Source organism: Anolis carolinensis, chromosome 3 (assembly GCF_035594765.1).
Source record: "Anolis carolinensis isolate JA03-04 chromosome 3, rAnoCar3.1.pri, whole genome shotgun sequence".
NCBI classification, from domain to species: domain Eukaryota; kingdom Metazoa; phylum Chordata; class Lepidosauria; order Squamata; family Dactyloidae; genus Anolis; species Anolis carolinensis.
The window spans coordinates 98,985,578-98,997,916 of NC_085843.1; the positions used below are offsets into that span (position 1 = coordinate 98,985,578).

The 12,339-nt window shown below is 37.3% G+C and overlaps 1 protein-coding gene and 1 long non-coding RNA gene across 8 annotated transcripts in view; one reads left to right on the forward strand and one right to left on the reverse strand.

Moving 5' to 3' along the window:
- The window catches only part of ctps2 (CTP synthase 2), an 86,620-nt gene that overhangs the window by 57,710 nt on the left and 16,571 nt on the right, over window positions 1–12,339 (forward strand). Inside the window, exon 15 of one of the 7 annotated variants that reach the window (XM_062975237.1) lies at window positions 4,315–4,756. The exons of 4 other annotated variants lie outside the window; for them this stretch is intronic. In XM_062975237.1, coding sequence (XP_062831307.1) covers window positions 4,315–4,518 — 204 coding nt within the window. In that variant the 3' untranslated portion in view covers window positions 4,519–4,756. Of the gene's footprint in view, window positions 1–4,314; window positions 4,757–12,339 lie in introns of those variants that run through there. 2 more of the 7 variants (XM_062975238.1, XM_062975239.1) reach the window with 2 other exon arrangements.
- LOC103278336 (uncharacterized) lies at window positions 396–4,028 on the reverse strand. The gene is made up of 3 exons (XR_505964.3): window positions 3,971–4,028; window positions 3,560–3,708; window positions 396–733 (listed from the first exon to the last, which is right to left on the reverse strand). It is a non-coding gene; the product is annotated as an uncharacterized LOC103278336 (long non-coding RNA).

The following is a 12,339-nucleotide window of genomic DNA, read 5'->3' on the forward strand; positions in this document are numbered from 1 at the left end:
AGAAACCTAATATTAATGTCAGGTCTGACTAATGCAGAGAATTGTTATAATTAATGCTATTTTTGGGATCCGATGTTGAATGCTACTCTTTTTTCATGCCTTCATGCCAACCAGAGGGCTTAAACATCCATATAGACATGGAGGACATACACATTTCAAGTAGAAGATTTGGTCTGAGTAAAATGGGGTTTACACTGAGGACATCCCCTGCCTTACACATCAGAGCTGTAGCTACTGTGCTGCACTAAACCTCAGCTGCTCATTACCTGCTTAAATGCCTCCTTTGCAAATAACAGAAAATGTAAAAAACCAGAATTCTTCCAATAAGATAAATCTACATGAATATATGAATATTTTAATCCACCCTTAAATTACCTAAAAGGAACTGTGATTCATTTTACCAGTCAACATATATTACTTTATTGAAAATAGATATTTATTCAATGACACCCATCTTTTTACAATGATTTAGTTTCATGTTAAAGAGATTTTTTGTAAAAATGCAGCGATTTTTAGAGTCTATAAGAGGGCAGTTTGAGGATCTCCCATGTTGTCTTTGTCTTCCTCCTTTTTGTAAGATGGTTTAAGATCCAAATCCGGCGAGTCCAGTCAAAGCGGATAATCCACCCATACTACCAAGCTTGGTTATCAGTGCCATAAAATCATTGAAGTTGATTTTTCCATTTTTATCAATGTCTGCATGTTTTTTAATGTCATTAAAAGACATTGAACCCTGTATTGGGTTGTTTTGGTAAGGAGAAGGGAATAAGAAAAGACAAAACAAATTATTATTATTATTATTATTATTATTATTATTATTATTATTATTATTATTATGCTTTTTATGTAAAAAAGAGACTCAAAGTGGTTCTCAATAAAACCAATACAATACAACGCAAACCTAAAAATATGCAAACATTAAAATGGAATTAAACATGAACAGTTTTAAAAATAAACAGTAAAACACTTAAAACCAATTAAAAACCTATTCATAGCTAAAAGCCTGCCGCCAAGAAGATTACGGTAGCAGGGAAGAGGCCATTCTGCCTTCCCTGGGAAGAAGGGAGTTCCAGAGTCAAAATAATCAAAACTTTCAGAACATATTTAAATAAAATTATGTCATTGGAACATGAATAGCCTTTGTTATGAATTTGTAGTTGTGTCTCTATATAAGGTATTTTGAAGAAAGCATCTTCATCTTTGTATGGTTTAAAGATTCCGTAGATTGAACAGTTTAAAGATTTACAAGTGTTTATCACAGGGGTCCCCAAACTAAGGCCCGGGGGCCGGATACGGCCCTCCAAGGTCATTTACCTGGCCCCCGCCCTCAGTTTTATAATATAATATATTGTATATACATATAATATTGATAATAATATTATAATGTAATACAATATAACACTAATAATAATACCATATAATAATATTAATTATATATTCTATATTACATATAATATTACTAATAATATTACAGTATAGTGGTATAGTTCAATATAGTAATATATAATGCTAATATTGTGCTATGCTAATAATATAATATATTGTATGTACATATAATTTGTAAGCCACTCTGAGTCCCCTTTGGGGTGAGAAGGGTGCGCTACAAATGTAGTAAATAAATGCAGTAAATAAATAATAAATAAATTTTAGACTTAGGCTCACCCAAAGTCTGAAATGACTTGAAGGCACACAACAACAACAACAACAACCCTAATTAACTTGACTATCTCATTGGCCAGAAGCAGGAGCACACTTCCCATTGAAATCCTGATAAATGTATGTTGGTTAAAATTGTTTTTATTTTTAAATATTGTATTGTTCTTTCATTGTTCTTGTTGTTGTTGTTGTTGTTGTTTTGCACTACAAATAAGACATATGCAGTGTGCATCGGAATTTGCTTGTATTTTTTTTTTCAAATGATAATCCGGCCCCTCAACAGTCTGAAGGATTGTGGACCGGCCCTCAGCTTAAAAAGTTTGAGGACCCCTGGTTTATAATATGGAGCACTGCTTTTCTTCTTACTGAGTCCATTTTTGAAATTGTTTCTAATTAGGAAGTAAAGACGGTATTCTTTTGACTTCTTTTTAAGACTGCAGATTGTACGTGGTTTTAAAAAGAATGGGAAATCAGACTGTATTTTGTTTTTACCTAATGGAGTGGCCTCAATGAAATGAGACAGGGAAATACTTTTAGAAAAGCAGCAACTGTGACTTCTTCATCTTTTGGTGTGAGTGGAGGTGTGTGCCTTCAGGTTGTGAGGACTCAATGAGTTTCACAGGGCCTTCTTAGGCAAGAAATATTCAGAGGTGCTTTTGCTAGTTCCTTTGAAATGTAGCCCACATATAACAAGCCTTTCATCTCTGTTCCAGACATATATCTTTGTAGAAATATTTGAGGGATTTCTTTTTTAGGAACATCCAATGCCTTCTTTAGGCTAAGTGGTTCCTGGAACAATACTACAGTTCTTAGTCATTTTAGCTTTCATGTTCAAAATTTGTCTTATTATTAGTATTCATAAAGGCATTGCTAAATCACATTTCAAGACAGTATTTATAAAGGTGTTGATAAACCACATTTCAGTCTGCTGTTGTAAGCTATACCAGCAGTGGAAGGAGATACTTAAACTACATGAAAAGCCAGTTAGAATAAACTGGCTGTCTAAAAATGATACAGTTTAATAACGCTTGATAAGAAATTCAAGGAGCTACCACAGAAGAGGGAATGTTCTGTATTCCTATAATCCTTCCCACAGAACTTCTTTTGTGGTAGAAGTTTTATTAGAATCTCTTAAATCCAATTAGAAATATGTTTTCTTTCCAAAATAGTTTGTGATTTCTGGTTTCCCCCCATCCATTCTGTAATCAAATGTAGATTTTCTTTCTCCTTTCTTAGAGAGCATTTTTCCTTTTGAAATCCCTTACTTCATCTGAATTAATAGTTTTATGTTAATAGTTTTATATTATTCTAGATATGTATGACTACAGCACCAAAACATTGTAGCTAAACACATGTAGAGACTATCAAATGGATGTACATATATTGTGTCTATGGAGAAACTGGGGGAAATGACAGTTTTTCTTTTTGAACATATGGCTAAATGAAATCAGTTCCTGACACTATAAAAATATACATTTACATATTTTAAACTTCTGTGAACAATGCTCTTGTCTTATCTTGAAATAATATAAAAGCAAATATTCAAGCATCAGCTTCACTAGATTTTTTGGTAGTTGTTTTTACCAGGCATGCAACATGCTTTTCTTTCAATTAAATTATTGTGCTTTTTTCATCTTAGCAAGCTGCTGTTTCTGTAAATGTTATCAAATCCATTCATTAAACCAAAAAATTATTTGTTTGAGTGAACCCTTGAACCTTGTATTCATATATTAAAAGAAACCTTGAGCTTTAAGTCTTCCTGAATTGCTTGCACATTTCTCTCCACTTCCATATCTCCCTTGTACCCCAACCATGTTTTAAATTCTCATGAGCTCCTCATAAGGCTTGCAGGATGAGGAAGACAACAGTGATGTGTAGAAAACATGGTTTTGGAAATACTTACCAAAAAGTTTGAGAAGTTATCCTTAATCAAATTTTCAAGTCCTACAGTTGATAGCAAAGTTGAACTACCTTCTTTCATGGCATATTGAGTGAAGAGCTGGAGAAGTTTATCAGTAGCAAAGTTTTCCATTTTTTTTAAATATTGAAAAGCTAAAAATTGCAAATAAATTGATAGAAGTTAAGAACAAGTGATTTATTTAATATTACATCTTCTTTATTACAAAATTTTGTGCTAACATAGAAAAAATATTTTTATATATGACAACACAACAATGCAATCCTAGGCATGAATTTTTAGGTGTCCATTTTCATTGAATATAATGAGTTTATTCCTCTGTAAGAAGGTATAGAATTTGCAACATGTAGTACATTCATAAAAGAAAGAGACATACAGTATATGAATCATATTTACCTGATGCTCCAAACCTAGAGACTTCAGTGATGTACTACTGTGAGAAGATCTAGATTGGGACATCCTTTATAAGTTTTACCTTCTTTTACTCCACCCTGATTATGAAATGTGTTTTCTTGTTAAACCACTTTCTGACAGTTCGTTAGACATGTTCATACACCAATCTTATGTCTAAAAAAAGTATTATTTGTTGTACTATTGCTTTCTTGCTTGTATATATGATTGAAAGTGTTTGCTTTCCTTTCTGATAGTTATTTTCTGGAAAAGGTTATCTGGAATATTATTGTTAGAAGGTTAATTTTTTTACACTTGATTATAGTGTGTCAGTTGTTTTTTGTTATTAGGCACACAATATTTCAAGATTTCCATCATTTTCTCCACCACTTGTAATCTCAAATTCTGGAATGTCAGCAGGAACACCATACATTTTTACACTGCATAGTTTCAAGCCAGGAAGTGATTGGAGCCCAAGATATACCTTTGGGATTTCTTGGATGTGTCTGTCTTTACAAGAATTATTGAAGGATCATACCAGAACGATGTCTTAACACCGCAGCCAGGAAATAACAAGATGAATATAAAACACTGCTTTGATCTAGCATTTTAGGCATGTCTCGTTAGAGATGCATTTCTCCTTAATTGAAATCTCCCTTCATTCAGGATTGTTGTTGTGACACTGTTTTAAATTTCAAGATTATAAGGATGCTTTTATCAAGTGTCAAATTTGGTCTATGTCAATACTAATTGCATCAGTAATTCATACTTGCAATAAACATTGGCATTGCATGTTTGACTGTTTCAGTATTTATTTCTTTTTTGTACCCCCTGATGTTCTACATCATTATGTCATTTTATATTTTCCTTTAATCCTGTCTTGGTGCACTAAACTACAAAGAAATTTTACTAGAATTATCATCTCAGTTGAGATTATTTTCTGTCTTACATGAATGGACTCATGCCATTTAGCAAAAGAAGAGGCTGAAATATGCTTTCGTGTTGCAAATACATTGATGTTGGCAAGATAATGATTCCCCCCCCCAGCGGAAATATTTAAGATATATTATGAGCTGGTATAAAAAAATTTAAAAGAAAACTCCACTGACTTCTTTGGCTCACATACTCTACTGGTATATTGGACTTCAAATTTAAGTTCAGATAGCTGAAATTCTTTCTTAAATTCAGTATTTTGCACTCTGATCATGTGTTTTTGTTCCCGATATCAAAGGGGGGGGGGGGGGGGAGAGAGAGAGAGAGAGAGAGAGAGAGAGAGAGAGAGAGAAAGAGAAGAGTGCCTTGGGTTCAAGAAGCTCTCGTTCTATTTGCCTTATGCCCAGCTCTTCCAAGTTAAAAGGAATCCTCAACAAAGACAGGTTAATTGGTTCCTAGCATCTTCTTGGAATTTATTATTTCTCCCCCTCTTCCTGTATGTAGATAGAAGGATTGTTGAGATCTGGGTTACAGATGAATCCAGTATCACATGAAGTTATAAATGACTGTTTATACGAAACAAATAGCACAGGAGAGAAGGAGTGGCATTATTTCAATTACTGTCTCTATTACTACTCTTTTTAACTGATGTTAGGAGTAGATTGCTGGATTAGATACACTTTGTGAATCTTCATTTTCACAGTGAAGAACAATACTACTGTTGTATTGTGAGCTGCCTTGCACTGATTTATTATTATGATAGCTTCAATATTTTGTTCTGTTTTTATCTTTACATCTAAACACCCACACATTTCTCATAGGGCGTATAGAGTGAAGATTGAATCTTGGCTGCTCTACAGTATTTTATTCTGTAATTATTATTAATCTCGTCTGCCTTATTTTTTTTAAAATCATATTCTTTCAGCTTTACTGATAAATATGGGAATGTTTTAGTTCTTGTTTTTAAAGGTTGTTAGATTGTGGTATGTATCTCAGTGTGTTTGTATTGATCCTCATATTCACAAATGTGTAGTGTACTTGTTGTGCAACTAAGATTTCTTAGTTACTTGTAAAAGTATTCTATAAGTATTTTTTGAGGAATTGCTGGCAGCATGCTGAATTCTGAATTGTTTTGCAGAAATCCTTATTGTTTTGATTCAATAGAATCTATTTTTGTATATTTAATTGGCAATAGCAATGAAGATTAGCAGTATCCTAAGTGTTTAGAATCTGTGCTTTTAATATTTTTTTTCTAATTCTTTTAAGCAGAGTTTTTAAATAGTTTAAATAAACACGTTTTTGGATGTAGCATTGTATTTGTAATATTTCATGTGAAATATATTTATTTGATCTCAGCAAATGTTTATTATAGATGTTCTTTAAATAAATTTGAAAATAAAATTAGCAAGATCCATGCCCCAAGAACATCTTGTGACTGCAGGTCTGTGTTTAACACAACACCAGTTTTTTATTGAATGAATATACTGTAATATTTAAGATTCCCACCATCATTTTTCAAAGGGTGGGCTTTGTTAGTCTCTTTGAGCAAATAACAAGTTTTGTGCCACCTTTATATCTAGCAGATTTATTTTAGATGTATGAAGTACAGGACTATGACCTCCTTCAAGTATATATGTACAACAGATGTACTACTTGGTAGTACTGGCAGTCCCAGCTTTGGATAGCATAGGGAAAGCTCCTGTGGTGTTTGTTTTGCTGTCTGTGCCCCTGTTCAGAAGATTTCACCTAACTTTCTGTCCCTGTGATAATTGGATTTTGAAAATTTGGCTTGTTGTGGAAACAAGGATTGATGATAAGGCCTCAAGTTCAGAGACCTTTTCCCCCGATAACACTTTCAGGAGTGAATTTCCCTTCCTAGGGTAGATTTCTCTCACTTCCTGTTGTCTCACCCACATTCTTAACTAGGAGTTATTTGTAAGTCAAATGTTTATAACCCGGGGACTGCCTGTACTGAGACAGTCAGTCCTCCATGCTCGCGAAGGTTAGGGGCACAGAACCCCCACGAAAATGAAAAACTGCATATAAAGAAATTGCTATCTCAGAACATATCTCTAGGAATATCTAGGTCTTACAGTATGGCTCTGTGATCAACTTCTACTGCAAGCTGACCATAGAATCATATTGGATGACCTAGAGATTCCTAGAGACGTATTCTCTCCAGCATGACTGGAAGGAATTGACTGTAGAGTTACATTGGAAAACCCAGAGATTCATAGCGAGAACATCTGTAATCAGATCTGTGAATAATTAGATCTGCAAAAGCCCAAACCACAACTGCGGAGGGACAACTGTATATAGAATATGTGGGTTTCATACATTACTTACCTAAAATAATTAAGTAGTTGGGACAGATTGCGTGACTTACATGGCCAGCATTGACCAATATCAAAACAAGGCTTCATATACTTCTGTTTGTAATCACCACTCCCATTTGTTTCCATTTTGTATATATGTCATGATGTAAAATGAAGGTGTGTCTGCTTTTCAACAGAAGATCTATTAGCAAATAGTTATTATCATGCAGAAGATCAGTGAGCAATACAAATTGTAGACATCAACAATGTGCAGCTTGTATTGGGATTCTTAGGTGCCTGGATCAATATAATTAATTGATTGTCAGGTGCATTCCCTCAGTCAGCAAATGATCATATCCTAGAATGAAACTGCTTTGTCAACCTCTCACATTAATTGATACCATGACACTAATTATTGTCTATTTATTTTTAACAAAATGTTTATATTTTGATTTGAAGCCTTAAATTACAGAGTAAATTATATATTTAAGATTACAGCAGTTCTCAAAGTGTGCTTCACTGAGCCCTTGGGGCTCTGCGAAGCATGCTTAGGGGCTCTGCACTTCCCTCCTCCTCCTCCCTCCTTCCCCCCCCTTCAAGTTTTCCTTCCATTTTCCTGCTCGTCTCCCTCCCTTGCCACCAAAAGCCCTTTTCCTCGCCTCCCAGATCCTTTTCTCCTTGCCTTCTTTGCTTCCAAAATCCTATGCCCCTCCCACCGCTCATTGGGTGTTTTGATTGTGTTTTTCTTGCATGGCAAAAGGGGATTGGACTGGATGATCTCTGGAGTCTTCCACTGAAATACTGTTAAGTTTATGTTGGTCAAAAAGTTTCCTATGCCTGATATATACATACACACACACACACACACACACATACACACACACCCTATATAAAATATATAACACATAATACAGTAGAATTCCGGTTATCTGAGTTCCGGTTAACCGACACTCTATATTATCCGAGGCGCCGCTGGGGGCGCCCCATCCGTCTCTTTCTCCTTCTCTTGAGTTCCTTCCTGGGGCAGCCTGAGGAAGGGAGCGATGGGAGCTCGAGAGAAGGAGAGGGAGGAGGAAGCGCCCCGTGCATGTTGCTAGGCAGCAGCGCTCACGGGGCACTTCCCTGGGCCGAGGGCTCGCCGAGGGATGAGCCTTGTCCCTTGCCGAGCTCTCGCCCCTTGGGAGGCGCTCCGTGCACGTTGCTAGGCAGCAGCGTGCATGGGGCGCTTCTCTGGGCCAAGGACTCACCTTGGAAAGTGCCCTGTGAGCATTGCTGGGCAGCAGTGCTCACGGGGCGCTTCCCTAATTTGGATTGCTGGGAGGGATAATAGGGCCTCCCTCTTATCCAGCAGTTCCGGTTATTCAACATTTGGCCTGCCCGTTTATGTCGAATAACCAGAACTCTACTGTATAAACATTTTGGGGCTCCACGAGAAACTTTTGCTTCAAAAAAGGCTCTGCAGTTAAAAGACTTTGAGAACCTCTGTGTTAGAATATTTGATTGTCAAGCATGTCATGGAAACACACAGGATAAAAAGAACCAAAAGTAATCAAGTAGTTCTAATTCAAAACACTATAGAACAGCTGCTTGTCATGCAGTCCCCACTATTTTTTCTCTCTCAATGTTTTACCATACTGAAAAGAGATAGCTCAATTCAACCTATCATGGATCTCACAGGTGTAAATCGTCATATCGGCCCCAGGAGGTTCAGGATAGTCCACTTTTAAATTTGGGTTCACTCAAAGTAGAAGAAGATTGGACCCAACCTTTATCAATACTAGATCCTCTTAGGTGTCTATCACCTCACAAGAACTCATGAAAGTGATGGCAGTTACTTTCTCACATCTCAGGGCTAGTCTCAGTGACTGACTTGTTATCTCAAGGGAAAACAGTGCCAGTATGCCACACTGAGAAGTTCTGTCTCACACCCTCCTAGGTGCTGCTTTTCATAGAAACAATTCCTCCTTCCAGATCGAGCTTGAACCATCCAAGAGAGATCTCATTGCACGCAACTTGATACTGCATTCAGTACTAACAGACAAACTTTTAAGCTTCTTCACTATAATAACAGTGATCATATTGAGAATACAGCTCAATTTCTGGCCATTACAATTTTGATACTTCAATCCAATGAGGGACTCACTTTTCAAGAGGCCAACATTCCACCATGATCCTTTGTCCCAACTGGAAAAGGCTCCGCATTGCCTGAATGAGTGGCAGTCCCTGGCTTCATAGGCTATCACTTGTGGCCGAGTATGATTGTCTTCCATAAGTGCAGTCTTGGCGGTGGGTCCATAAGTGACTGTAGAAACCTATTCTGGATCCACATGGTCTGTCACAATGAGGACATCATTTCCAGATGGAAGGTGGTCATTACAAGGGTTTACTTGGCATGTTTCTCCCATTCTCAATCTATTCAAATCTCTATTCCACATCAGCTTTGCCAGGGACTTCATCACACTAGAGTTTGAATCCACTTTAGGGAGGGGCCTTTAAACAGATCAGCCAGACAGATCCTGGACCTCACCAAACTACAAACCCCAGAATTCTGCAAGAGGCAGAAACCAGATTTAAAGTAGAACCATGCTCTGGTATGATGAGGCTGTACGCTGACCATGTCCGAATGCCCATTCACAGTCTTCCATAGCAGTTAGTTTACACTCAGCTCAAGAATGGAAAATGGAATGTCAGTGGACAGCAAAAGAGATTTACCATTTCCATCACACTGGGGCTTTTTGCCCCGTTGAAGCACTTTGGGGACAGGGCTTGCCGAGTGCCATCACATGATTCCAAGTGCTGATCAAGATGCTTCCTCAGCAACTATGGAGAGGTAAGTGGGTTTTGGTGCCTTTCCCCTATCTGATGGGGACAGGGACAGGGTGCCAACACGCCTTGTCCCATTGCCCCCATCTGATGGGGAAAGGAGGGAGGGTGTGTGGGGCGCCGGTGAAACAGTGAGTCTCCCCCTTGATTTGCGAAGAGGTCCTAAATGATGAGCTTAAAGCCAACCTAAGAAACTGCATCATAAACCCTAAGAATTGGGAATCCCTGGCCCTCGAGTGTTCCATCTAGAGGTCAGCATTTACCAACAGTACTACAGATTTTGAAGTCCCTGGCCTACTAACCCTTCATATTAATTCTTCCAATAATCCACAATATTCTTCTTGTGTTATAGAGGCCATATAGGTTGTCAGCCTCACCACTCTGATGAATTCACTCACCAAGGAAGCACTGTGCCCAAAGTTCAGCATCCCCCCAACTGCTGTTTCCACCTCTCAAGCATAGAGCTGAGGCATATCAGTGCAGAGGTCTGCAGAGCAACTACCTGGATATGCCTATCAATGTTCATCAGGCACTACCAACTTGACTGCTGGGCACTGGCTGATGTGGAGTCTGGAAGAATAGTGCCTTTATCTATCTGTGGCAGACCTGCCTCAATTCCACTGGTAAACTAGTTAATCATCCATTTGTATTAGGCACAGAGTCCACAAAGAAGAAAGACAAATTGCTTCCCTGTAAATGTAATTCTTCTTGTGGTCATTTGTGCCACCACACAAACCTGCCTTAGAAAACGTGCCAAGTTTCTCCAGCACACATCCGCTTTTAAAAAGCCCGAAACAGCTGATCAGCCAATTGGGCTGTGAAACAGACACACCACTGCTTTAAAAGAAGCATGAATGGAGATTAATTAGAACTGTCTGAAACTCTTTTTAAAAAACTTTATAATATTAAACAGAGCTTGAATAAATTACTGGGGGATAAAGAAATCTGACGGAAGTTTTTTTTTAAAACACTCTGTTATGCATGCACATCCAAATCTGCTTATATTAAGATAGTCGCATGTGCTCACATATAGTCCAGCGCATAACAGTGATTTCTTTTTTAAAAAATTACCTTCTGCCGAATGTCCTCTGTCCGCCCTCCATCATGTTCCGATACAGAGGAAACCTGTGAGGACAGTGGGGAACCCAGTCTCAAGACTAACAGGTCTATTTGGGACCTGCAGTCAAGTCTCTGGATTTTTTAACCCCCATTTAAAACCCGGATTTTCTATCTGGAAGCGCCCTGAGTATTCCTTATCTAAAATTCTTGGTAGAAGAAGTAATAAGACTTTTGGATTTACTATTTATGGTTTTGGATTCTTTGCATATACATAATGAGATAGCTTGGATATAGGATCTAAGTCTAAAAATGAAATTAGTTAGTTTCATACACACCTTGTACACATGGCCTGAAGATAACTTTATGCACAACAATTTTATTTATTTATAATTTTTTGCATAAAACAAACTTCATTAACACTGTACCATAAAAAAGCAAAGGTGTAGCGATCTCAGATAAGTCATGCACAACCTGTACTATCAGTTCTAATTTTGCATATCTGTGATTACTTGCTGTTGTAAATCCAGTGAAAATCTGGATTCAGGGTAAATAATTGCACTGTGTAATTAGTTGCTTGAGATTCTCATTGCTTTGGAGCTAGCATTTCATTAACGCAGTATTATATCAATGCGTGTTGAGGTTGGAAGCATGAGAAGCAATGTGGTGTGTAGCAATAAACATAGGGATAGCCTTTGGTTTGGTAACTATAAGTATAGAATACATTTCAACTGGATCAGGATAGTCCCACACCCAGTAACATCAATACTGAAGTATGTTGACACAGGGATTGGGCGTTTACAAGAGCAAGAACGAAGACATAGTGACGGGGAAAAGGTGGAGGGACAGAGTGACAAAAGAAGACTGTAGGTGGTGTTAAAAGTGATGAGTAAGATATTAATGAATGCACTTACAAGACAGTGAAGAATGACAAGAGATTGCTTCTTAAAGCATTTGACAACAAGTAGCATGTTATGCGCAGAATTCAAGTGCCCTGAACATAATGTAATATTTTAGCAATTCTAAGAATAGCAAAAAGGTTGGATCTTGCCATTTTTACCCTTGTTAATAACTGCCTGTCAAGAAGTCAATGTTTTTCAGTAAAAGTGAGTTTGTCTCTATGTACACCATAGCTCCATAACAGTGAAGCCTAGAAACTTGGCACGTTTTCTAAGGCATCCCTAAGGAGTGTACATCTTGGAGTTACTTTGTTTTAAAAATGAGTCCATTCATTACAATGCTTGTATA